Source organism: Emydura macquarii, unplaced genomic scaffold (genome assembly GCF_026122565.2).
Source record: "Emydura macquarii macquarii isolate MOO-44397 ecotype Brisbane River unplaced genomic scaffold, CSIRO-AGI_Emac_v2 contig_691, whole genome shotgun sequence".
NCBI classification, from domain to species: domain Eukaryota; kingdom Metazoa; phylum Chordata; order Testudines; family Chelidae; genus Emydura; species Emydura macquarii.
In genome coordinates this window covers 6,382,513-6,409,736 of record NW_027130828.1, presented here as the reverse complement: position 1 = coordinate 6,409,736, position 27,224 = coordinate 6,382,513, and the positions used below count along the sequence as shown (strand labels likewise).

Here is a 27,224-nt window from a genome sequence, read left to right as displayed (position 1 = left end):
TTGTATATGTGTGGATAGAAAGAAAAGAAAGAAAGTACCTTCCGATAGGTTTGGGGTTTTTTAACCTATTTATAGCATGTAATGGAAACTTATTCTCTACTGATTTCTATGATTGGATGAGAATTGCGGTTACTCGGCACCTCATAGGATTGGACCCTGAAGCACTAAAAGTCACGATTTTCCATTGGCTATATTTAGTATGTACCATGTATCTCTATTTTATTTTTAACTGGTATCTAAGGACAATTTACATAAATTGGTCCCTCTGTTGCAGTCATAGCAAGGGTGCCAAGGACTAATTGGGCCATGATGTCTAAGGGTAGAAAGTCAGTGGAGCTATGCCGATTTCACCTGCTAAAGACTTGCCATCAGTTCCCCTTCTCCCCCTGGAGGTGGTCCTTCCAGATCAGCACTGAGGCAACACTGGGGTTATTCACACAGCCTCTACTGCTGTTGCATCTCTCCTGTAGGTAAAAGGAGAAGTTCAGTTTCCAAAAGCGTTCACTGGTTGCTTTCACCAAGAGTGAATTCACTCTTTAGAAAATTAGATCTGTCTCTTATAACCTTGAGGGCCCCTTTGGCATTCGTTAAATACCATCTTAACTTTGCAATCAATTATGTTAGGCCATGACCTGATCGTTCGCCATCTAGCCTGCTGAGTACAACCAACTTGAAGGGATTTAACAATGTTTCAAAATGAGACGGTGCAAGTGGGCATTATTTTGGGGGCATTCCTTGTCATTCCAACTGACAAAATTACAGTGTTTATAACAACCCTGGAGATTTGATACAATTCTTTGTCTGCTGTCAGTTCACGTCCACTGGTGTTCAGAGCAGCAGATTGTGCTTCCCACATTAGTGAGAAGCAAACTAGATCCACACACAAGTTTTGCAATAAAGCCAGGGGGAACATCCCTGCTAGGTTTTGCTATAAAGCCAAAACTTTCACTAGTTTTGCTGCAAAGTTTACTGTGTCTCGTGGACCTGCATTGAAAGCCATACAAGCTTAGAGCCCCAAGTATTGAGTAAACCCAAGGGCCAGTTATAGCTTCCATGTAATTTTTCACCTGAAAGACCTGGGCTGGATTTCATTTTTTAAGGTTTGTTTGAACCTGAAATTCAAAGTGAAACTCAGAGAATGTAAACCTGCCATGACCAAGGAAAAATGGTTCATGCCAGCCCCCCAGACTGCAATTTCCGAGTTTCACGCTGCTCTAGACACAGCTATATACTTGTGCATTGCACTTTACTGGAACCCCTCATGCTCTGAATGAAACAGGAAGCACGGTAGATGTGTCTGGTGTTTTAACAAGGGTGATTATGAGAAATATAATTGGATATGGAGCCACAGGTTGTCTAACATCAGGAGAAACTGCCAGGTGATTCAAGTCTTTTTTAGCTTTGTCCTTTTTCTATCTGAAAAGAGCCATTCCAATGCTCCAGGCTCCACCTCGGATAATCCATATACCGAAGCAGCTTTCGCATCTCATGCATCTCACTCGCCACATGTAAGGAGTTTTTGCAAAGAGCTACAATCGAAACAGTCAGATCCTGAAGTCAGGAGAATGTTTCATTTTGAAAACACTGACATTTTCATTCTGGTAATTTTAACAAGGGTGCCAATTAGTGCGAGTAGGTTTTATCATCTGTCCACCAGGGAACTGGGCTGAGATCACTGGCCTCATTTTCTCATAGATTATTGACCAGAGAGACAAATAACCCTTAACAGGACCTCAGGGAGTGGCTGGGTTGTTCTCTCTCGTCACGGGATGTGCAGTGTGGCAATGCACCCGGCAGAGTTGTAAAATGCCACTCCAGCGTTTTAGCTCTTGGTAGCTGCAGGGTGCTCTCCGTCCAGAAGCCATTTCTGTGCAGTGCCCGAGGAAAGGCATGCGTGCAAGAACAGCTCTGCGAGCAGCGATGTTTTTTATCTTAAAAAGTATATGTATGGGCAATTGAACTGGCACATTTCCAACGGGGGGACACAAACACCGAGTTCTCCCTCTCTTTTCTCACCCAGCATTGGAGGGAAGGGAATGCCAGAAAGAGAGCATAGCTCGCTCACCACTGTTGCCTGATTTTTGGGTGTTTAGTCATTTGAATGGGGTTGTAGGCTTGCCAATTGATTTGATTAGAAGATAATGAGGTTTTAGTCCCGGAATCAGGCTTCAGAAGAGTTTTATAAGGACCCTCGGGGTACACGACAGGACTGCTCACACTGATAACCGAATGTGTCTAATTGTATAAGCTTTTTATTAAGGTAACATAAAATGATAGACAAATGACTGACTACAGAAAATGAATAATTTAATGGATAATAGATAGGATTACAGTCTTATTGTAAAGACACATGTGATATATATATTTACACGGTATGCTTTGGATTAATACACTCACACCCTTCCCTGATGACCTGGTTGAAAGAGATGTCTGGTTCCTCAATTTTTGAATGGAGGGGCGGAGAGCTAGGCGGTGCTCGAGGGCTAAGAGCTGTAAGGCTAAGACTACAAATAATACTAAGTATAAACGAAGAATAAAAGATTCTAACAAACACTAACTAAAAAAAGGAGTAGCTGCTGATCACGCCCAAGTAACATGGTTTGCCCCCTTTTTATACCCTAAACAACCCGGGTCCTCCTTCGAAGTCCCAACTTGGCTTCTTCACCCCCAAATTATTAGGGTACACTTATTTTATAGGCTGGCAGGTTTGTGTGTATTAATGACATATCCACATCCTTTCCAGATGGTTTCAGATGGTTCGTTAATCTCACCTTTCTTATTTTTGGCCCTTTTGTGGTGTATCTGTGAAGTTTACTCGGGGTATAACCTGAGACAGTCCCTCCCCACCCCGGTCTTGATGCCTCCTGACTTATCTAGGGTAAAAGTTATAACCATATATGTTTTATCCTTTAACTTATTATTACTTATCTGGGCCAAAGGTCCTGAACATATGTATGCTAACTGCCTTAGCTTTCATACAGGATGTGGCCTGTAAGGTACCTTGCATTATAGCTATAATACATTAATATGAATCTATGACTCTAGAATAATAAAACAATAATACTTAAATCTATAAGGAAGGGTGTATATATATAGAGATATATATATATATGCAAGCAAGCAGGCTAGTCCTATAGGCTACACCGAGCTACAGTCTCCACAGTTAGGGAAGAGGAAGCTCATTAGAAGCTCTGTACGGGTGTGGTGTTGTAGAAGGTGATCCTTTTAAAATGCTTGGTCAACCAAGCAGTGTCTGAATTTAAAAGCACATTATATGTGCCAATAAAAATACTGAACAATCAATTATTTTTATCTGCCCCGTTTCAGCTACCATAAGAGTAGGAGGAAGTTAACACAGGAGGCTGTAACCATACGGCCAGCCTGAATTGGGATCTCATCAGATTTTGCAAACAAAGCAGGGTTCGGGCTGGTCAGTTGTTAGATGGGAGACCTCTGAGGAAACGTCAGGAAGTGGAGTTGGTTTCCCAGGAAATGCATGCTTCTCTCTGAGTCGGTATTGAAATAATATGCCTGTTCTCTAAAAGTGCCCTCTTTTGGATGAAACAGAGAACAACGTCTTGACTACATATGGAACCCAGTTCGCATCTGCCCACACTCTGTGCAGACATTTGCATGCTGCAAAGTGAGTGCAAAGCTGTGTGCTAAAGCTACTAAATCACAACTGTAGTATTTTACACCAATATTATAATGGTGCAAAAAACTAAACAAGGTGCAGGGCAACAGCAAATCGGACCTGTGGTCATTAAAATTCCAGTGGCACTTTTTGCAAGAGTAGGAGAAATTAGTCTTCGAGTCCTCACAAATTCTAACTGTTATCGTACTGTACCTAACAAAATCTCCCCTCCAATTTCAAATGATAGCTTCTATTCTAAACTCTGTTGTGTCACTGCAATATGCTGTCAGACAGCTGATACATTATTATTCAGAGGAATGGGATCCGATTCTGACCTCATTTACATTAGTGTAAATCAACAGCAACTCTCCTGAAGTTAATGGAGTCACACTGGCATACAAAAGGTGGAACAGCGGAGAATTGGGTTCATTATGGCATGTCAGCATTGTGCAGCAGATTGCCAGCACTGCCACTAGATGTCACTCCATTTTAAGATTGTGACTGAAAATGTTAGATTTTTACTTTTTTTTATTGACATGTACTTGAGGGGGATTGAGGTGACTGTAAAATTTGCAGACTTTCCCACGCTGACGGTAAATATTCTCAGCGTGGTTTAGGTAACCCGCATACCAAATATTGTATGTGTCATCAGATGAATTCGTAGTGAATGCTAATTGTTGTAAAGCATCATACGAATAGTTATGCTCTGTGAAATTAAGTTCATTGAAAAATAAATCAAGGTGGTATGTTGGGTTAGTGAATGGGCCCTTTCATCTGTTGAGAACTAGAGAACTGAAATACATTTGGAGATATTATTAACAACAGGAATGTCATACGTGAGAATCAAGAGCATAGGTGCTGAAACTGAGGGTGCGGGAGGTGCTGTCACACCCTCTGTCTTGATGTGGTTTCTATTATATACAGGGTTTACAGTTTGATTCACTGGCTCTCAGCACCGCCACTATAAAACCTGTTCCAGCACCCTTCCTCAGGCGATAACTATCTCTACTCAGCGCTGGGGAGGCCTCAGTAGGACTATTGTGTCCAGTTTGGGCACCACACTTTAGGAAAGATATGGACAAATTGGAGAGTCCAGGGGAGAGCAACCAAAATAATAAAAGGTTTACAAAACTTCACCTATGAGGAAAGGTTGAAAAAAAAAACTGGGCATATTTAGTCTTGAGAAAAGACTGAGGAGGGATGAGATAAGTCTTCAAGTATGTTAAGGGCTGTTATAAAGAAGACAATGAACAACTGTTCTCCACGTCTGCTGAACATAAGACAAGAAGTAATGGGCTTAATCTGCAGCAAAGGAGATTTAGGTTTGATATTAGGAAAAACTTTCTAACTGTCAGGATAGTTAAGTACTGGAATAGGTTGTGGAATCCTAGCACTGGATGTTTTTAAGAATAAGTTAAACAAAGTCTGGTCAGTAACGGTCTAGATATACTTGGTCCTGCCACTGCATTGGGGAGGCTGGACTAAAGGACATCTTGAGGTCCTTTCCAGCCCTACATTTCTATGGTATACAAACTGAAGGTGACTAATATTCTTTACATTAACATTGAAATTGACTTCTCTCAAAAGAGCTGCTGGGCTTTTTGACCAGTAAGGCCCCAGTGAGGTAAATCTCTTAAGCATGTACGTAACTTTTAAGTATGTGAACGGCTGCACTGAAATCATGGGTTGGACGAGGGACTTAACTGAAGTTCTTGCTCCCTTCTGAAAAATGTCACATCTGCTGTTCCATTGTATAGTATCTGAACAGTAACAAACGCTCTGGAAATGCTTACTCGTTAATCCTGAGGGTGTATCTCCCTGCTCCCTTGTTCAGAGGGGTTTCTAGATGCAGCAGTTCAAAACTGAAGCCAAATTCTTTGCTGCACCAACCCAGGGGATTGTTTTAAGCCACCTTTGAGCCCTCCTGATTCAAAGTTTCTCCAGCAGCAAAAACAGTTACCAGCATAACTGTTGCTGCCTCCTCCTCAGTGCCGCTTGTGGCACAAGTCAGAATGGCTGTAACGGGGGCTGTGCTATGGCCCTGCCTCCCTGGTTCCACACTCAACTCACCCCCTACACCAGGGCTTGCTGCAGACAGGAGCAAGTGGAGGGAGCAGAATCTCTCTCTGAGTTTTGTGCTTGCTTTTGGGGGTTGCTTGGCTTTAAGGATTTTTTCCCCTGGATTTATGTCACGCTCTCAAGGATCCATTAGCGTGAATTATTCTTTGTTATCTTGTGTGCTACATTTTTCCTGGTCTTGGTAATAGCATCTGTATCTAAATGCACTGCACTGTATGGTCCCAATCTTGCAAATTTAACACAGGTGAGTAGTCTCCTTGAACTCAGTTGGACAACTCAGGTGAGTAAAGTTACACATGTGCATAAGTATTTACAAGACTGGGACTTTAGGCCCTGATGTTGAGATGAGTTCCACACGGGTGATTCTAGGCCCCAGTCTTGTAAAGACATGTATGTGCTTATCTTTAAACATAGCAGAAGCCTGGGCCTACTCACCTATGTAAGTATTTGCAGGTGGGGGGGGGGGGGTGTCTTTTTGTGTCATTTTATTGCAAAATATCCATTATATTTACTTTAAAGTATTTTCTGTTCTAAAGTATATTTTCTCTATTTCATTTTCACCTGGTGTTGAAAGACGTTTTAGGTTTTAACTCTTTCCAGTCTTTAAAAATATTATATATATATTTACATGGAAAATATTAACTATTTGTTCCAGGAATATTACATTATTTCTCTTTCTGCAGCTTAATTTTTGTTGGTTCCTTTCTACACCTCCACCTCTTATCATCAAGCTGATCATCTCTTTGCCCTTTTTTTAGGCTTGTATAACAATGCATAAAAACCCAGGAACAGCCATAGTGGGTCAGACCAATGGTCCACCTAGCCCAGTATCCTGTCTTCCGACAGTGGCCAGTGCCAGGTGCTTCAGAGGGAACGAACAGAACAGGTAATCATCAAGTGACCCATCTTGTGTTGTCCATTCCCAGCTTCTAGCAAACAGAGGCTAGGGACGCTTCAAGAGCATAGTTTTGCATCACTGCCCATTCTGGCTAATAGCCATTGATGAACCTAGCCTCCATTGCAGGACTAAAATAAACAGAGTAAAAAGAGCTAGAAATATAATCCTGACACAGCACTGTCACTACATTAATAGTGTTCTTTCTCACCGAGGAAAAAGGAACCTACAGTCCTCTTTATGAGCAGTCTGTTACCAGATGTAGTGGTGGTTCTGTCCTGGTGTTTCAGTTGAGATGGCAGGAGATGGAGAAGACTCGGAGATATCCACAGAGCTAGATGGGAAGTATAGCTTGAGGTAAAGATCTCTGTTAAGTAGAGGGAGAGACAGACATGGATGGGAAAACAGAATAACTTAAAACAAGCACTGAATGAGGATTTGCCTACATAAAAATGCTACTGGATGGATTATGTGCAGGTTTTGAACATGGGGTCTTTAGATCAAGCCTGGGCCTCTTACAAATGCTTGAGCTGTGCATGTGTGTGTAAAGACTAACCCACACTCACGCATTCACCAAGTCCCAATCTAATACCTATTGCAGTGTCAGTAGAAAGACACCTGCTAACATCAATGGGATTTGGATCAGGCCCCAAATGCATTAACTCTTTTTTAAAAAGAAAGTTTAGATTTTGTGAGACAATTTGTTTCTACCAACACGTGCAGCATCTAGGGGTCTGCGAACGTCCACAGATTAGCCCCACAACTGAAGGCGCTAATACACCCAGTCTTTGGCTGCCATCCTGCTTTAGAGAAGCAGCATGCCCAGAGCTGAACCCCTTGCCAGCATGGGGTGCCTGCAGCGATGGAGACAACTCCAGGTAGCAGCAATGTGCAGGGCAGCCCCGGGGAAGGAGGAGGGGCATTGCCTTGGGCAAGGTTCAGAAAATCCAGTTCGCTATAGAAAAGACCCGTTAAGTCCTGCAGCCGAGGAAGACTTCAAGCTCTTGGAGATGGGATTTTTCAGAAGGGCTCACCACACACACACACACCCCACAGCAGGGAGAAGGGGAAGGGGCAGATTTTCAAAGGGGCTCCCCTCCCCTTTCGAGATCTGAAAATCCGGCTCCTTCTTTGGGTACCGACGGGGGAAGGGAGCTCTTTCCAGCCAGCCCCCACCACAAAAGGATGCCCCAGGCTGTGCTGGTTTAAGGCACAGGGGGCTGGGAGGTTTGGGGGGGGGCAGAGACTAGCGAGACGGAACCGGTTCCTCTCCGGAGTCCGGACCCTTCGGGGGTCCCAGCCCCTCGCTCTCTGCAACCCCGGCTCCGGTGCAAGCTCCGCGGGTGCAGAGCTGGGGCCCCTCGCCTGCCTGCACCCACCCCAGCTGCGGGCCGGACCCGGACCCGGACCCCTGCACCGGCTGCAGGCAGCGCCAGCCCCAGCGAGGGAGCGGGCGGGGGCGATGCACCCAGGGCACCCCCCGCCTCCGGCCCGTGCTCGGGGAGGCGCCCGAGGCCAGGCCCCCGCCGCCGCGTCCCGTCCCGTCCCGTCCCTCCCCCGGCGGAGCCCTGCGGCGCATGTCCCCCGCTCCCCGGGGGCAGGGGAGGAAGCGCCGCCCGGCGCCCGCCCAGCGCCTGCACCAGCTCGGCGGGCAGCGGCCGGAGCAGGCGGGAGCCGCACCCCGGGGCCCGGCGGCAGGTGAGCGGCCAGCGCGGCGGGAGAGCGGCCGAGGCCCCGGCCGGTCAGCGGCGCGGCCAGGCCCAGGGGGAGCCCGGGCGGCGGGAGCCGCTCACGGGCGGAGCTGAGGGGCCGGGCCAGGCCCGGGGCGGGCGGCCGGGCGCCCTGGGAAGGAGGCAGCGGCCAGCGGGGAGAGGCCGAGGCCGAGCGGTTGGGGTCGGGGTCAGTTAAGGCCCGGCCGGGCTCCGGGGGCGGGGCGAGGATCTCGGGGGAGCCGGCCGGGAGCGAGGTCCCACCCTGGGGTGGGGTGGGGGGGCTCCCGAGGGGTAACGGGCTGCGATCCCGGGGAGAAACCGGCGGTGACAGGGTGGGGTCCCTGGGGCGCCGGGGGGTGACAGAGTGGGGTCCTTCAGGGGGGTGGGGGGTACAGCCCCTGGGGGGTGGGGTGGGGTCCTTGGTCGGGGGGGGGGGTATGGTCCCTGGGGGGGATGGGTTGGGATCCTGGGGAGTGACAGAGTGGGGTTCTTGATGTGAGGGGGGTACGGTCCCTGGGGGGTGGGGTTTTTGGGGTGGGGGGTCCTTGGAGGTAACGGGCTGGGATCCCCAGAGGTGACAGAGTGGGGTCCTTGTGGTGGGGGGTACAGCCCCTGGAGGGGATGGGGTTGGGGTCCTGGGGCAGAATCCCTGGATGGGATGGGGTGGGATCCTGGGCTGGCGGGAGGGGTCCCTGGGGATGGCAGCCTGGGGGAGGGGTGCCCAGAAGGGACTAGTGCAGGGGTTCTCAAACGTTTTATGCTGTGACCCCCTTTGAAAATATTTCAGGCTGTGACAAACCCCCCAAAAGTGATGCCCCCCCCCCATGCTATGATACCCTTACCGGCATACGTGGGGTAACAGCTTGCAACCCCCTGAGGAGTTACGACCCCCAGTTTGAGACCCCCTGGACTAGTGGTTGCGGCCCCGGAGGATGGAGGTGGTGATGTTTAAGCGTATAAGCTAAGAGCTGGTTGAGAGTGTGTCTGGGTTGGGGGATGTGTGAAGGCAGAGGCCAGTGTGAGGTGGTGCTGAGGGAGACTAATGCTTTGATGTCTCCTGATATCATTTCCTTCAGGAAGGTGAAACTTCTTGGTGTCCCTGGATGTTCTTGGGCACTGAAGGTCCCGTGTGACACAATTTGTGGACGATCTACTTTGCAAGGATAGAACTCTTCAGCTGCTGTTCTCATATCCTTTTACTGAGGTAGGTTGCTCTCACTCTGTCCATTTTCAGAAGGGAGAAGTTGAGGCATGGTTGGGGGGAGAGCGAGTTGCTGAACGTCATGTGGCAGGTCAGTGGCACAGCTCTGAAGAGAATCCAAGTGTCCTTTGAGTCAGGATGCTAACTTTAATGTCCAGGCCAAATTCCACTTGGGTAATTTCATTATGACTCCTAAAATCTCTTTGCTTGTATTTTGGTACAGAATTCGTCACTTGCTGTCTAAAATTGTTATGGTACATTACTATCCAGCATTAAATAGTTGCTATATACCTCTCTAGAAGTGGCTGCATTTCAAGGGTCAGTGAAGTGATAGCTGTGTATACTGTCTGTAAAATACTTTGGGATCCTTTGGTCATAAAGCTGCTGAATATGGTTATTATAGGTAGTCTATTGCTTAGTTTAGTGGTGCACAGTTAAGTTCCGGTAGCTGCTATTAAATGATTGGCAGTGGCCCATTGAAGTTATGGGTGGATGACATGACACAAAAATTAAACCCAATCCCGTGTGGATAACTGAATTTTCAGTATGCCAACAATCCCATGTTATTCAGATAATGAAGACATCCACTATTCTGGAAAGAAAGAGGTTAATAGGGAAATAGTGATGTGTAGAGAGCCAAAAGCTTAAATTTATTGAATGCATTACTCCAGGGTAACTAAACTGGTGTTCTGATTTCTCTGTCATCCTTAACTCACTTCTCTCATTACATGATTTTTTAACTTATCATCACCAGTGCTTGAAATTCTCAGGGTTCTTTATGAAGTATATTGTAAACTATATTACAGAAAACTTGGAAACTATTTAATCATCCACATTCTTATAATAGTGACCTCACTGTAGTATGAGTGACAAGTAAAGCCTTCTAGGCTGCTACTCAGAAATGACCACTTAGCTAGTTCACCAGTTCACCTGTGATTCATAATTGTTTGACACCTGAAAGGTCAAAGGTTCTTGTATTTTATTAGAATGTGCATACTAGGGGTAATCCCTTACCTTTTTTTTCTTGCTTGACTAGAGAGAAAGAATTTATAATGGCATGTGTCAGATTACTCTGGGCACCAACCAAATGGAAAAACATTCTTAATCAATGCCCTTAAAATGTAAATTATACAACAAGAGCAGTGCTCGAAAACTAATTATCATATGGGAAAAAATCAGAAATCTATATCTAGAGCCAAAGGCTTTGGTAAGAATGTTTTATGCCAGAACATTGTGGCAGGGAGCCAAAGGATGAAGGAGCAGCATTAGCTCGTTGGACTTTCTGGGTTGGGGAATCATGTAAGGCAGGTCGGGGTGACTGACTGCCCGGGCTGGTGGGATTTGAACAATGACCCAGGCTGCTGTTAAAATGGTGATAAATTCACCCCTGCCTCTAGGTTAAATAACAAGTTTGACAAAAATAACAATATGTAGCCTACTTGTAATGTTTTTTCATTCTTGGCGCTCCAAGTACTTGATAAAAGTAAGCAAGCATCATTCTCCCCCACATATTTAATGCCCACTTGTCCATAACAAAAACATGAGAGAGGTAAAAGTTAGATACTTTGTTTTAAAAATTCTAGAACTATAATAATTCTTAATGAAAATACACTGCCACAAATTAAATTGTTGCAAAAACCATCTTTCTGAATGCTCAAACTAGAGAAATGTTAGATTAGAAGAAATTCAAAGATAGACACTTAGTTTTCTAGTCTCTGTATAGTACAACACCATGCTCTGATTGAGACCCAGTATGTTTGTGGTGGTGATTGCGTGGCAGAGTTGTGGAATGGCACCACTGCAGTAGTGTTTTGCCAGAACACAGGAGTTGATAGGAGTGTGCGTTGAGCCAGCAAAATAAGGTCTTGACCCTGCAAACTGGTGCCTGCAGTTAGAACCCTGTGGCTTTGTGGAGTCCCATGGAAGATTGTGAGGTCTTTGGGGATGAGGTCTGTTTTTCACTGGGTGACTGTACAGTCCTTAAGAGAGTGGGCCCCTACTATAATATAAAGAATAATTCATAATCTTACCACTTTTACTGGCTATTGTGTTTATAGAAGGACTTGATTCTGCAGCAGTCATGTTGCTGAACATGTAACATTGCAGTCATTCAGTGGAAATATAGTCATAAATGACTTCACCGCACGACCAAACAGACAGTGAAATCGGGTTATGGATGTAGGAAATTACTTAAGCACAACAATGATGGTAAAGAAAATACAAACAGACATTAGAATATTTTGCAGTTTTTTCTCCAAGTCTATACCGGTTTGATTTTTTTCTTAATTTTTTTCTTTCTCTTTTGTCCCCAAACTCGTTATAGAATTAATAAAATCATGTATCCCCATATAAAGGGTTTTCTTTACCCATCTCTGAAATACCGCTACAGAACACCTTGAAAGCTTTTTACAGCCTGCAGCAATTTAGAATTGGAATCAAAGAATACTATGTTCAACATGCAGGAAGAACTTTAGGTAGGCAGAGTGTAATTACCTAGATTGGATTATAGCTAGAACAAGAGTGCCAGGGGATCTTTAGTGACTGCAAATGGTCAGCACCTCAGTTTTATCTCTTTTTTTAAATGGTACTAGTCATAGATTTGCCTTTAAATGTTGATGTAACAAGAGTACTAGACATTAGTAACACATGAGTTGTATCAGACGGGATCATGTGGAAATCTGTCAAAGTGGTGTGTTTATATATTTTGTTTTAGATGCATTATATGAGTATTTTTTTTCTTTTTCCCTTAGGATGGAGGAAAGACCAAGCTGAAAAACAGTTCCTTTGTGAACGTCTTCATTGTCTGCTAGGATGTTTCTTATGAATGTCTCTCCTTTGATAGCTCTGCAGAAAAAATGGGAGTCCTTTGGACAGTCAAGGAGTTGTAGATACCCTGTTTGCTTCTCTGAATCTGAAGAGGATGTCACTAGATCATCTGTAAGTGCAAAAGTTCAGATGATCATAAACAACCTGCAAAGTCAAGAGTCTTCTCTGGGTATGAACAATGAGTATGATTGTATTACACACAAAAAACGAAAGGGAGAAAAAAGGGGTAACAGACTTGCACCTAGCACCGGGGTGCTACAACAACAATATGCCAAGTGTGGTTGCCGTGCTGATTCTGATGGCACAGAAGTGGAGGAGAGTTCAGAGTTTGGGACCCTCCTATTGGATTCTGATAGTGATGATTCTGTTGACCGAGACATAGAGGAAGCCATTCAAGAGTACTTGAAAAAGAAAAGCAAGAGTATCCAGCCATTGCCAAGCAATGCAGAGTGTTCAGATAGAACAGATGGAGACAAGAAGGTCAAAAAGGAACCCTTACAGAACAAGGTGACTAGTAATCTACTCCCTATGAAATTTAAAGCCGAAATGGTGACGGAAGGCTTCATTTCTGACCACTTGGGAATTTGTGAAGAGCTACGGTCTGCTTCGCCTCTGAGCATCAGTAGTGATGACTCTTTCGAACAGAGCATACATGCTGAAATTGTACAGTTCTTGAAGGAAAAGAAACAGCAAGAAACTAATAAGTGTGTAATTGTAGAGGATAAAAAACTAGAACAGAGAGAGACCCAAGTGAAATCTATGTTTAAATGTAACAAAGAATCAGCTAACAAAGCAAACCGCAGTACTTTAAAGCAAGGATGCAAAGGACTCCTCTTAAGGCACCAGCCTAAACTAAGAAAGACTAATGTACAATCGAAATGTTTGAAGTCTAAAATCAGTGAAGATCCTAGTGATTTCAGTAAGGCGAACCAGGCACATTTTAAAATGACTGCTGCTAGTCAACCCTGGCTTGTGGAGCAAAACGAAGGTGAAGGCAGGAGAAATTTCTGCAAAACCAGAGAGGAACAAATAATGAAAAGCACACACTTATCTGATTCAAGTAGTGATGATGGTATTGAAGAAGCCATTCAGCTTTATCAGCTGGAGAAAATCCGAAAAGAGGCAAATCCTACAGCAGACTTGCCAAAGGGTGAGGCAGCCATTTCTGCAAGCCTAACAATTAACTCAACAAAAAGTGCCTCAGCAGAAGTCCATAAAAAAACCTTGAGCAGCAAGAGGAGAGAGATTAGTACAAAATCTACACAATTAAAAAGCACTGGCAATGAATTTAACAAACTGTTTAAGCCATTGAAAAAAGCCAGAAGTTGCGCATCTCCAGTAAAGAAAATTGCCAAATGCGAGCTAACGTTGCAGGCTTCTTGCAGGGCAGACACATCTGCAGAACTGATGTGTGCAGAAGCCATCCTTGACATTTCCAAAACCATCATGCCACCTCCAGTGGGAAGTGATGACAAATCCCTTGCAGCAAATCCTTTCTTCTATCCCCAAAGCATGCCTTCCTCCCACTGTGAAAGTGACAGCAGCCCTGTGGACAGTGATGATAGCATAGAGCAAGAAATCAGAGCTTTCTTGGCTGTCAAGGCACAGTCAGCAAGTCTTGTAACAAAACCTGATAATCTGTCCCACTCTGTCCAAAGGCCTTTGTCTTCTGAGCGTAACAGCGTAATTGGTGGCCTTGAACCTTCCCTCCCTAAAACATTGAATCTGTCATTGAGTCGTAAAAGGAGACTTAAAGCAGAAAACAGAGTAGCAAAGCAGAGCATAGACCAAAAAACAGAAGAGTTAGAGATGGAGTGTACCCAAGTGCGTTATGGTGGGAGGCCCAAAATCCCAGTGTTGCAAGATGTGAGTTGTCTGAGCAGTCCTAGAAAAGCCTGTGAAGCTGGAAGGTCTGGTAACAAAGAAACAAGTCAGCATCTGATGTCTACAGAATTAATTGGGCTAGTTGACAAGCATGTGGCTTTAGACTTCACAAACAGTTTGATGCAGGTTCACTGTAACACAAAAGAACTGATAAAAAATACGGTCCAGGCTCAAGAGAGAGATGGTACAGATGACAAGAGCAGTTCTCTGGACAGCGATGAAGATCTTGATAGCGCTATCAAAGACCTCTTAAGGTCCAAGAGGAAACTAAAGAAAAAGTCCAAAGACCAAAAAATCCAGTGCAAGAAGAAAGTTAGATTTGGTGACACAGAAACCCAACTTTTAGATGAACTCGGTAGCCTCCCACAAAAGGACTGGAAATACAAAAGTCCTGTCCTGCTGAAAAGCTGCCTCTCAAAATCACATAAAGATACTAAGGAAAATGCAATTAGAAACCCCCAGAACAATGTAAATGGCAAACTGTCAAAGGAAAGACCAGAAAGCATAAAGGACTTACAGTTTACTTTGCAGCTGAAAAAAGAATGTAAACCTAAACCAGTTTCCAACCAGAATAACCTGGAGGCAGCTAAAAATAAAAGATGTTCTTTGACGGCTACTTCGGCAACAGATGACAGCAGTTCTGTGGATAGTGATGACAGCATTGAACAAGAAATTAGAAAATTTTTGGCAGAAAAGGCTAAAGACTCTGCAAGCAATATGGAAATACAGAGGGATAACTTAACTGCTCACCCACTGAGAGTTACCAGACCACGTGCAAATAAAGGAAAAGCAAAGCATCCGCTAATCGAAAATGAGACTAACATGTTATCGAGTCAGAGTAAAATGACTAGAAAGGTATCTCAGCAAACAGATGAATTGAAAAGCTCTCGGAGAACTGTAAAACAAAGTGCAATAGTACACGGTGGGGAAAATGCATCGTTTTCAGAGAATGTGTTCTTTCATACTACGGTGGAGCTGAAGACTGAGCAAGGAACAGTATGGACTAAAGATGTGGCTGGTGGTGGTTTATCTGTAAAAGGAAATGCAGTAGGTAAAAAGGGTAATATAGAACCCAAGCAGAAAAGCCTTCCATCTACACACAGCACAGGGGGTGGCTGTAAATTGCAAAATTACTTTAATGCTAAGTCTGCTTCCAAAAGAAATAGCACCTTTCAGTTAAAAATTTCCAGCAAATTTATTGCTGGTCTAAAGTATGCTCGTGATAGGAAGAAATCTGTGCTTTTAAACAAAAGGCAAAATGTAGAACTTTCACTTCCCCATAGCAGCACATTAAGGACTGAGGTAACTCTCCAGGATGTTTGTGCACTTGAGCAGAAAAGTGAAGCCTTGGTGCAAAATGGAAACCTTGGTGGAGAGGGAAAGACAGGAATAAAAGAAGCAAATTCTACTCAGAACCTCATAGTAGAGGAAACAAGTCTCCATATAGCAGAAACATGTGAAAACCTGGAGGCTGCTCCTTTGCATGTTAAAACTGAAGCAGAGGATGACAGAAAGGATAACACTTTGGGAGACGAGCAAATGTATTGCAGGTCAGATTCAAATCCAGATCCCCCATTGCAGGAACCCATCATGGCAGCAGTAACAGGGGACAAAGTTAGCATAGGAACATTTATTTTTGAGAGCCAAAACACAAACACTAAGGAAGAGGAAGGAGAGAGCCAGCAGGACAGCAGCAGGCAGGAAGAAAGGAGTGTACCCAACTCTAGTTCGGATGGGAAAACCTTAGCCCAGCAAAGTAGGGAAGCTGATTGTAAAGAGGACCAAGGTCAGGAAGCTTTAGACAGAAGTTCTGCAGAATTTAGTGACATAGCTGTAGAGGAATGCACAAGTTCCCTGATGAAAAGCAAGGTGTCAGATTTGTAAGTACTTTTTTTTTTATAACAACATTCAGTCTTTTTAGAAAATAATTATCATTGTAAATACCTTGATAAAACTTGAGAGTAAAAGGAAGAAGATGGAAGATATTGATCTATAGCATGTATACACTAATGTGAAAAATATCCTATTTAACAGGTGTATCATGGATAAATGTTTAATTCTTTTGTAGAATTTTGTAAATTATTTAAAATGCTTTAAGGAAATATTTTTATAATGATTTTTAGGGCATGCATTACTACGGGATGCTGTATTTAACATGTAATTGTCATAGATAGCATGGCTAATTATGCTTTAAATTACATGGTGCATCGAAACATACACATATTGAAAGTGAACCCATTTTCCACTTGGGTCCCAATCTTGAAATTAGAACTGCTCTGCTGGACCACTGCAGCTATCACAGCCCCACTGAAGTCAATGTAGCTCCATGCAGCTGCAGGGCTTTGTCCCTTTGTAGATCCAATTGCAAGTTCAGGAACATGATGGTGGAGCAGACTTTCAGGGCTTCACTTCCTACTTTAATTCTGAGATTGCTGAGTCCTTTCTATCTTCCTAACATTCTGGTAAACCACCCGTAAGAAGAGGCTTCAAAGCACAATTTATGTAGCCTATTGTAAAACTAAGCAAATATCTAGATGAGTGGATGTCCTCCTGGAAGACCTCTGCGAACCCCCATTGGTACGCATACCCCTGGTTGAGAACCACTGTTAATACTGTTGTGAAGTTACACTTAAAACCATTTTAACAGTGGTCATCTGACATCTTATTGCCTGGCCACATTTGGTTTTTAGATTAAATATTTACGTCAGGTCACTACAAACTTTAATTTAGTAATAGTACACCTGGAAAAAAAGCTTTATTCTAAGCCCCCAACTTGCAATCCGTCTGCACAGGCATATGGTTCTGCCTCTCTGAATCTGATTGCAAGATTGGGGCCTTTTGGGATGCAAGTCAGTATTTTAAAATAGCCGTTTTCCAAATCCATTGCTTTAATAGGATTAGGCTGTAGTTAATTTTAATGATGGAAATACTATATATATCCTGTCTGTATAAACTAAGCTGAATGTTTCCTCAGTTAAAATTTCAGTACACCAACATTAAGGTTTAAAAAGTGTCTTGTGCCCCAATTGATGTGTGTGTTGTTGAAACCTTTCTTGATGTACTAACTCACTTCCAGTTAAGATGCAATTCCTTGTAACTTGTGCTTTCAACTTATCTAATTTTTAAAGAGCACTTTTTTAAAAATTGAAAAACTTGATTTGTATATAAGAAATGGTGTGAATTCATAAGTTTATAACATTTAATAAATTGGGTTCTGACCATGAACTGTGAAACCAGCAAGATTCCAAGTGGTTTGTATCAACATCCTGAGTGCACAGACTGATTCAAAATGAAATCTTTCTGTCCCTGCCCATTTTATTTTAAAATGCAGAGTTGTCAAGAACTGCTGCCTGCAGTTTTTGTGGTGTGGGTCAGCTAGGTAAAAAAGGACTAACTCCTGCTTCCCTTGAAGATCATGGCAAAACTACCATTGACTTAACCTGGAGCAAGATTAGAGGCCCTCAACACTCATCTGCTTCTGCTGCTTATTTTCTCCCCTCTGTACACATCTTCTCTGAAATCATAATTCTCTGGCTATGACACCAGGAGTCTGGTTTCCAGTTTGAATAAGAAGCAGGAACAGATTTTAAAAGATCTAGGTTTTATGCAGATATTCCTAGTAACAGACAGAGAGAGAGAGGAGAACATACAAAGCGTATAGGAAGAAGTGTGACTAGACTGGAGTTTGGAGAATTCCAGGAGTGATGTGAAAATGGGGCCTGTAAATCTAGAAGAGTTGGGTTGCTGGATGCGCCATGCTGCAAAAGAAATAGTGGTAGGTATCTTTCTTCCCCTAAGCTTGTGGGCAAGCAGTGGGATCTTTCCTCAGCTTGCTCTGACCCCTAGCAGCTTCTGAAGACTGCTTTGCAGGAGCATTGTTTTTGCTGTCTTGGGAGATAGGCAGAGGTCAGCCAGAGATAGTGGGATTGGAGGTGGAAAGCATCTGTAGAACCTCCATTAAGATACTGGGGCACCATCAACCCCCCTCTTCCAGGATCAGCACTCACTCTTACCCAGCAGCACTCCTGACAGCACCCAGGACCAGTGCTGAAGATTGGAGGCTGTGAGCGTGGAATTCAGCCTGCACTGGGAGGGAAGGAGGCAAGTGGTTTCCTGTTTACCCGGGAGGGTGGGGGGGGGGTAGCTGGAGCCGAGATTCCGTATTGAGAGGAGGGTGCTTGGGGATTAGAGAGATTCTGCACTTGGGCAGAAGCTTTCCTACTGTGGGCTAAGGTTGCATTTTGGTATGTGACCCAACCAGTCTTCCCTGATGTTTCTGTCACGATGGGTGCCTTACGGGTATCCGCCCTCAATTCCTCTGATGCGTCTCCAATTCCAGAATTGGATTTTTCACACTTCGTCCCCCCAGAATTGCTCACTAGCCAGAGAAGCAAACTGTCCGCAGGGAACTTCTTTCTAAACGCCACGCGACATCGATACGCAGGCTGCTATGTCAAGGGTTCTTTCCATGTTGTGTTTGCAACAGCGTCATTCTTGGCACAGTTCTCATCAGTCATTCACTTAGTCAAGAAAGAGAAGCCTGGGTCCTTGGAACAATAAAAATCAATATTAAACTAACAGAATAAAGGCTGCCCAGTTAAGGAACAGTAACCTTACGTTAGTTGAGTCAGTGACCATGTGAAGTAATGTGGATTTAAGCTGCATCCAGAACCTGCTTCAGGATTGCAAAAGAGATTTGCTTGACCACTTCACGCAAGGCAATGTCATCTTAGGCACAACACCAACATGGTTTAAGCTTCTGTTTTCTTTGTACTGAGGAACAACTTCTCAGCACTCATCAGAGAGGCCAACGATTGAAAAGGCATGGAGGCTAGACCAACCCTCTTGACCCTACTTGTAGCACCTCCAGGTGATGGTTGAAGGTACACTGGCATGCCTCTGCAGTGCCTGTCCTGTAGTTACAGTGACTCCAAGCCTCCTTTAGATGCTGATGCTATCCTTTCACTGTTCCATATTTCCTCTGCAATGGACAGCTCAGATCTTGGCAGGTAAGTAAAGACGAAAATGACTTATTTTAAAATAATCCACTGTCTTATTTTAAAATGTAATTATTTGTGATTTTTAAGTTTGTGCATAAATTCTGCAGATCTCTGTCACATTCTTTGTCTAATAATGCATTTTTTTTGGTTATTTTGCAGTTCTTTAAGAACCTCTATTGATCCTGGATTGACAATACAACCTTATATAACTTTATCTCCAACACAGCTATGTGAAAATCTTACTTTAAAAACCCAGAATGGAAAGAGAGGATTCCAGGTAGATTCTCAGCTGTGAAATTTCACCTTTTTCTTTTGAGTGCCTCATTTTTAAATCCTCAGTGTCTCAAAGTTTTAAGTGTTTAAACATCTTGAGAGCCTATTCCTTGCCATGGATCTTCACGGGGGTTTGCTAGATATACTTTATCTTAAACTTAGTGACCCATGGAGATTGATCCTAGCAGGAATCATCTATAGGGGACTCCTCTTTATCTTGCTTAATGCACAATTTTAAGAGCAGCCTACACTGAAGCACTTATGCAGCATGCAGGCACAAGATGACCACTTAGCTTAGTATTAAGCACATCAACTGCATCCCTGTGATAAATATTCAAATACAGTGTAAAATGTTTACATTCAAATCTGTGTAAATACCTATAAAACAAATCAGATGCCCTACCACTCTTTTACTATGGGCAGGTTTCTTCATAGCCCAATGGAAAGATTATTTTCCCCCTAAATCATGTTGTTATGTTTAATCTAGGAATTTTTTTTTCTGATGCTTTTCTGATGCTGCATGTTTGAAGGGAAAAAAAAAAGTCTGACTTGTTTCACAGGGTTGAAAAGCAATGGAAATAACCAAATAATGTATGTATTGGACCTCATTATCACACCAACCAACTAGTAGGCTTTCTGCAGACAATTTTGTAGCTCATCTGCTGTTGAAAACAAGGCTTTTCCCACAATGGTTAGAAGTTTTACCAGTTAGCATGAATAATATCCAAATACCCTGGTCATTGTGATGTTTGAGTCTAAAAATGAAGGAATAAAGCAGTTTGTTGCCTAAAAGAGGGCTGAGTTTAGTTGTGCAACTTGTATTATTTCATCTAAAAGTTGTTTCTCTTTTTTCATTGTGTGCATGTGTGTTTGAGCTCTTTATAATGATTCACAAATGCTATTCATTACAATATGATTTTGTTTTGCGTAGCATCTTTAATACAAACTATATCCCCAAATGTGCTACCAAGTTAAATGGTGAAAGGAAGCCCGTGATTGTACAGAGCAGTGAGAAAAGGACCATGTGTGATAAAAATGAAACATTTAGCTCAAAGACCGAAACCAGGGAAGAGGTTTAGGCAAAAGAGAAAAGAGATTTTTTTTAAGGTGAGATTTAAAAAGAGATGCAGAAAATATGTAGCAGAGATATATGGACAGGTAAATGTGAGTAGCTTTTTCAAAAGAGGCAGTCTTCTCAGTAACGTAATCTCATCTGTAGAGAAAGTGAATGGAACAGTAAATTTGTGTAAAATTGCCCAAACTGTTTCTTATTTATTTTGCACTGTGTTGACTTTGTGTTTCAGACAAAGAATTGGAAACAGTGGGAGAAATGAAGACATGGCTTGAAGTCCTTCAAGAGAAGTAGTGAATGAGAAAGCAGAGGGTTGATTAGTTTTCTAAATTACTTCGGTTTTTCTTTGGAAGTTACGTGGTTGATATTGAAAATATGAACCTTTGGACAAATCTCAGCCCTTGCTTATTATACTTGTTCAACCCTATTGATAGGTTATAAATGAAGGCAGAATTTAGACAGGTATTTCTGTATTTGAGATCACCAAATATCGTATAGTGTAATAGTGGAACTACATCTTGGGCCTCATCCTAAACTCTTTGAGGTCAATAGGAACTACAGTAGGTTTTGGATCAGGCACCATATATTTGGGTTTGTTTATCCTATGTTCATACCTTTATTAGACTTACTGTTCAGTTTGGTATTTCAGGTGTTTAATTACTGATCTTGTTAATTAGTAACAAAGTAACCTGGCCTTGCTTGTATTTTTAAAAACATTGCCCTGTCATGCTTGATGTATTCAGTTTTATAAGATAATATAAAAATGATCCAAGTCAGAGAGGTGTTCTTAAGAAAATGTTATGAAAAATATAGCTTGTAGCAGTACCTGGACATATCTCATCTATTATACCAAATATTATTTTCAGCCAGCAGCTGGGAAATTATCATAGCTTTGAGTTAAATATTGCCAGTGTATTACACTCTTAAACTAAGATAGTGTCTCATCCACAAAGTTCTTTAGAACTATAGGTAGAAATGCATTGTGAAGTTAGCACTGAAATGGAGTGTGATCTGTATATAAATGGCACAGTTTCACTGGTTGTATAACAGCAATTGTTGCAATAAAACTTTAGAAAATACTTCTGTAGGATTCATTGCCTTGTTTGAATAATTCACTAAGCAGTTATAGTCCTGAGACAGGAAGGAATAACAAATGTTTTACAACAAATCAGTTAATGCTATTTAAAGGGTTAATATCTTTGGGAAAACATGTAACTTGAGATATCCTGGTCATATTCTAAACCATATAGAAACAAAGATTAAAAAATTCGTTCATCCTTTAGTACCATGTAGTACTTGAACAAAGAGTTGAAAGGAGCCAATTTATGTACTTTTATTCTTCTAAGTGGTATCAGCTCAAGTTATCGGTACCATTTAAACTACTCTGTTTCTTGCATTAGACAAGTGTCCATGTCTCAGAAGCCACCATTGCAACTGGTACTAATTGTGTTCAATAAGTATTTCTGTTCTGTATTTGGGGAAAAATAGATCATGTATTCATATCAGATGATGATTAAATTTTTCTACTCCAGCAGTAATAAGGATATTAAACAACAGCTACTGAAGTTAGACATTTATAAATCAGCAAGTTTAGACAATTTATACCCAAGAGTTTTGGAAGAGCTGGCCAAGGTGCTCTCTGGACCATTAATGTTGATTGTCAGCACACTGGAGACATTCCAGAAGAGTGGAAGAAAGCTAATGTTGTGCCAATATTTAAAAAAGGTAAATGGGATGAACTGGATAATTATAGGCCTCCCAGTCTGACATTGATTCCAGGAAACATAATAGAAGGCCTGATATAGAACTCGATTAATAAAGAATTAAAGGAGGCATTAATAAAAAACTGAGGCTAATATAATTAATGCCAATCAACATGGATTTGTGGAAAATAGATCCTGACAAACTAATTTGATATCTTTTTTTGATGAGACTACAGGTTTGGTTGATAAAGGTAATAGTATTGATGTAATATACCTAGACTTCTGTAAGGTGTTTGACTTGATAACACATGGCATTTTGATTTTAAAAAACGATATAAAATTAACATGGAACACATTCAATTAATTGAAATCTGGCTAACTGATAAGTCTCAAAATGTAATTGTAAATGAGGAATCATTATCTATAGAAAAATGGGTGTGTTTCTAGTGGGGCCTGACAGGGTTTAATATTTTTATTGATGACTTGGAAAAAAACATAAAATCATCACGTGTAAAGTTTGCAGATGATACAAAACTTGGGGGAGTGGTAAATAATGAAGAGGACAGGTCGCTGATACAGAGCGATCTGAATCATTTGGTAAGCTGGGCACAAACAGAACGCATCTGAATAGAGCTAAATGGAAATGTATACATCTAAGAGCAGAGAATATAGGCCCTATTTACAGGATGGGAGATTCTAGCCTGGGAAATGACTGAAAATGGTAGTTGTGGTGGATATAGGCTCACTGAATGTGAGCTTTCAGTGCAATGCTGTGGCCAAAAGGGCTAATGTGATTTTTGGAGATTTAAACAGGAGAATCTTGAGTAGGAGTAGAGAGGCAATTTTACCTCTGCGTTTGGCATTGGTGCAACTGTTGCTGGAATACTGGGTCCAGTTCTAGTGTCCACAATTCAAGAAGGATGTTGGTAGATTGGAGAGAATCAGAGAAGAGCCCTGAGAATGATTTAAGGGCTAGCCAACATGTTTTATAGTGATAGACTGGAGAAGCACAATTTATTTTGCTTAGCAAGGAGAGGGCTAAGGGATGATTTGATCATCATAAGTACATACATGGGGAACAAATGTTTGATATTGGGCTCCTCGGTCTAGCAGAGAAAGGTATAAACACAATCCAGTGGCTGGTAGTTGAAACTAGACGAATTCAGACTGAAAATAAAGCATGAATTTCTAACAGTGAGGGTAATTAACCATTGGAACAAGTACAAAAGGCCCTGGTGGATTCTCCATCACAGGCAACTTTCAAATCAAGATTGGATGTTTCTCTAAAACAACTGCTCTAGGAATTATTTTGAGGAAATTCTGTAGCCTGTTTTATACAGGAGGTCAGACTAGATGGTCACAATGGTCCCGTCTGGTCTTGGAATCCATGAATTAATGGCCATCACTTGGCAATCTTAGCAGAGACTCAAGATAGGAGTGGTCGTAGAACTGCTCTGACATACCCTGCATTGGTGTTTGCTGGGCATTCCTCAGATACACTGGCAGGTCGGCATGGCATGGGAAAATGTGCATGCTGGCTACTTGTGCTGTACTGTTAGAGTGGGGCCATCCATCGATGTTTAACCAGCATTGAATTCACTTACGTTCATAGGTATTTTAAGAAAACAACAAACATTTTTCCAGATTTTTTTATTTGCTAACACACCTGCTCTAAAGCAATATTTTGCTCTTATTACTCTCTCAAAGAAACTGTTTTCATCCTTGCTCATTTACCCATTTTATTCTGTGTTCATTACTATTACTAAGTCATGCTAACATGCTCACCTTCAGCAAGGTAACCTGAAGCCAGACATTGCAATAAAAGATTCCCGTTGCAGCTTAATTATGCTTTAATGACATGTAGCATTATTGTAACAGAAGCCTGTATTCGCTGTGGTGAATCATCCTACGACTTAGTGTGGTACATGGAAATGTATTTAATGTGTAGTAGTGCACTGTTTCCAGTCATACTTGCAAAATGAGTCTTAGGAGTTGATTTAGGAGAGCAGCAGAAATCCTAAGGAAATGTCAATGCTATTGTTTGCTTGGTATTTTTTTTTAAACCAGGACACTACACTGAAGAACAGACGACATCCTGCAGATACCACGGCTGAAATATCATTCACAATGGGAAGGCCCACTGCCGTTGTAACTGGGGTGAAAGTTGAATCTGTCATAGAAGGTAATGAAGTTATCTATGCCAGTCACATCACTTTTCTCCATGTAGGTGTTGAGCCCGTTATTCATATACATGCCACACTTTCCAAGACGCTTTGAAAATGCATGTGAGCAGATGTTAAAGGAGGTCTGTGAGGGAGAAAAAGCAAGTGGAGATATTTTAGATACCCTTATGAATAGCATCTGTATTTTACAATAACTCCAAGGGTTCTTAATCTTCACGCTTCAAAGCATGAACCAAACACCAGTTATGGTCAGGAAAAAAACCCTACACACCCAGCCATTGTTTGCGTATTTTTAATGAAGGGCCTTTGTATTCTTTAGGAAACTTGTCTTAAATTTTCCTGCAAGGATGCAGCATTCCAGTGGAACAGACCAGAGATGTTGCAGCAACTTCAGCTAAATTCAAAACTGGAAATGCTTACATAGTGTATCATAATGCTATCACAGAAAGGTGTATGATGTGTAAGGGGGAAGAGGAGTAAGGGCCGCCTTCTAAAGCTTTAAGCATTGATCACCACCATTTGGTTGTGGTTTTGTTTGGGGTTTTTCACTCTGGCAATCCCTACGTTCCAACTTGGCCTTTCTGATTTTTTTTTAATGTAGTAGTAGTATAATTGTGGGGGTGTTTGTTCTCTTTGGCATCAGACTTCCGCCAACGGTGGCAAGAGACTAACTCTTCTGGTTTATTTAGGGGCAAATATATTGTGTCCAATTAAAAAATAAGTGACCTACTCCAGTGTATTTCAAAAGAGATTCTAGATCATTGCATCTGCCCCCTTTTAAAAACGAAGTATTTTCTTTCTGACCTTCCTATACCGTAAAATTAGCTGCTTGGAGATACCGAGGCTTCTGGGTGAGATTTTTCAAAAGGCCCTAAGGGACATGAAAGCACATGTCTCACTGAAAGTCATTTAGGGGCTTCTGTGGCAAAATCCCACTTTCTGATTTCAAAGATCTAGCAAGACCAACAATATTCAAATAGAACTATGATGCCCCTCAGTTTTTCATTAATTATATTACTATAATTTTCCTTCCTTTTGTAAGTGTCTGGAGTGGCAACGTGAAATGCAAATTTGAATAGCAATTGAAAAATTGGCCAACTGGAACTTATACAGGATATCTAAAATAGAACCACTGCTGGCCACCATCCAAAACCCTCAAATTTAATAAAAGATAAGGGTAAAATAAATGTTGACCAACAGAATTCCCTGTCCCCCCAAACTTATTTTGTGCCTGTGTATTATGGTTGGCAGTGCCACACACATATTGCTTCCCTACCCAGATTGCTTATGCCAAGATCAGGTGATATCTGGGCAGAAGAGGGTGAGTAAACACAGTGCCTGCCAGCTAATATATGCATTTTAAAATACTGCAAGGGATAGATACTCCTTTAAGGAAAATAATGTGTCAGTCCTAAGTGAATGACAGGTTTTTTTTTAAAGGAAGGAACAAAGAAAAAAGCATAGCTGAGTATTTGTTTAAAGTACTCCTACAAATAAATCAAATATAACTTATTCTTTAGCAGGTACCTAGAGTTCACTTCAAAGGAAAGATTGATACACACTGTAATTAGCCTTGTGTGGCACATACTTACAGGCATTTCATGTACAGTGGGCGCTTTGCTTCCATAGGTCTGGTTGGTGGTCCGGTACATTGGATGAGGCTCACTCGTTCTACACAATAGAATGTAATTTTACTTGGTGTGGTTTCTTTCATGCAAGCTGTATCCCACAGCACTCTACAGCGTTAGTCAAGTTTACAGAGATAAATTACAGCAACCGATGGACATGAAGAAGTTCAGACAAAGGTGAAAAGATTATATTGGGATGGGGAATGGATAAGGGGGAGAGATGAGAAAGTGTTTGTAAGTGATGGGCTGCTAAGCAACTGGGTCTTTCCAACAATGAGACTGATGGGGCAGAGAGGACATATCTGCTAGGGAAACGGAGCAAGACAAGGTTCATGGAGGAATTTAAGAACAAGGACAATTCTGCACATGCTGGATGCTGGAGAGCAAGATGGAGAAAAGATGAAGATGGAGCAAAGCACACTTGGGACCCCTGGCCATGATGGCTAATTTGACTGTAGGTAATCATGGGACAGATCCCAGAGACCCTTCACAATCTTGCAGCGGTCATGATGATTCCCTAGGATATCAGGTCGTTGCAACCACAGGGTGCAGTGTGAACCCCTCCCTCTCTCCCAGCAGCATGCTGCTTTTGCTCATCACACAAGTTGTATCAGCTTCCTCACCTGTAGCCCCGAAAACATCCTGGGTGGTTGAACCTGGCTGGCAAATTGTCACTAACTCTGTAGTAATCACTGGTTCTTTGACCCTCCTCTGCCTCTTTTTTACAGGTGGTAGATGCTTCCAGCAGGTGCTCCTGGGACATTTTGAGCTCAGGTCTTCTTTGGGCCCAAGGGGACAAAGAGGCAGGAAACCGACCAGGCACAAAAGAAACTGGGGGGAGGGGGGGGTGCTTAAGTAACAAACTGTCTGTTGCTAGGAGACAGGCTGAAACTTGGCAACAAAGAAACAGAAGCCCTTAAAGGCACAGCACTATTTCTTAGAAAAGGGTTCAGCTTGCAAATGCTCTCCATGCCTGACACTGGGAGCAGTCCCTTGAGGTCTGTGGAACTATTCGCTCCCATGAGCACTATGCCTGGCCGTGGGTGCAGGATCAAGCCCTTGGTTCTGTTACTTTCAGTCCTCTAGTAGTTTTGCTGAAAGTATTGTGCATGCCTTTTTTATTTGTACATGTAA

The 27,224-nt window shown here is 42.3% G+C and overlaps 2 protein-coding genes and 1 long non-coding RNA gene across 3 annotated transcripts; 1 reads left to right on the top strand and 2 right to left on the bottom strand.

The window, feature by feature from the left end:
• Window positions 1-235: 235 nt before the first annotated feature.
• Window positions 236-8,135, bottom strand: LOC137148801 (uncharacterized). The gene is made up of 3 exons (XR_010918591.1): window positions 7,988-8,135; window positions 6,820-6,975; window positions 236-464 (listed from the first exon to the last, which is right to left on the bottom strand). It is a non-coding gene; the product is annotated as an uncharacterized lncRNA (long non-coding RNA).
• A 4,132-nt stretch (window positions 8,136-12,267) lies between these two features.
• PPP1R26 (protein phosphatase 1 regulatory subunit 26) lies at window positions 12,268-19,526 on the top strand. The gene is made up of 2 exons (XM_067542192.1): window positions 12,268-16,111; window positions 19,391-19,526. Exons 1-2 carry the CDS (start codon window positions 12,333-12,335, stop codon window positions 19,524-19,526), a joined length of 3,915 nt encoding a protein of 1,304 aa, XP_067398293.1. The 5' UTR covers window positions 12,268-12,332.
• A 4,261-nt stretch (window positions 19,527-23,787) lies between these two features.
• PIERCE1 (piercer of microtubule wall 1) lies at window positions 23,788-26,885 on the bottom strand. Its single transcript, XM_067541602.1, has 3 exons — window positions 26,714-26,885; window positions 26,055-26,133; window positions 23,788-24,586 (listed from the first exon to the last, which is right to left on the bottom strand). Exons 1-3 carry the CDS (start codon window positions 26,851-26,853, stop codon window positions 24,398-24,400), a joined length of 408 nt encoding a protein of 135 aa, XP_067397703.1. The 5' UTR covers window positions 26,854-26,885; the 3' UTR covers window positions 23,788-24,397.
• Between the last annotated feature and the right edge of the window lie 339 nt (window positions 26,886-27,224).

Coding starts and splice junctions, on each gene's coding strand:
- PPP1R26 (XM_067542192.1), top strand. CDS start 12,333: ATGTTTCTTATGAATGTCTCTCCTTTGATAGCTCTGCAGAAAAAATGG. Junction 16,112..19,390: donor AAAAGCAAGGTGTCAGATTT/GTAAGTACTTTT, acceptor GTTATTTTGCAG/TTCTTTAAGAACCTCTATTG.
- PIERCE1 (XM_067541602.1), bottom strand. CDS start 26,853: ATGTCCCAGGAGCACCTGCTGGAAGCATCTACCACCTGTAAAAAAGAG. Junction 26,134..26,713: donor GGATGTTTTCGGGGCTACAG/GTGAGGAAGCTG, acceptor TCTATTGTGTAG/AACGAGTGAGCCTCATCCAA. Junction 24,587..26,054: donor CCACTGTACATGAAATGCCT/GTAAGTATGTGC, acceptor TCTCCCTCACAG/ACCTCCTTTAACATCTGCTC.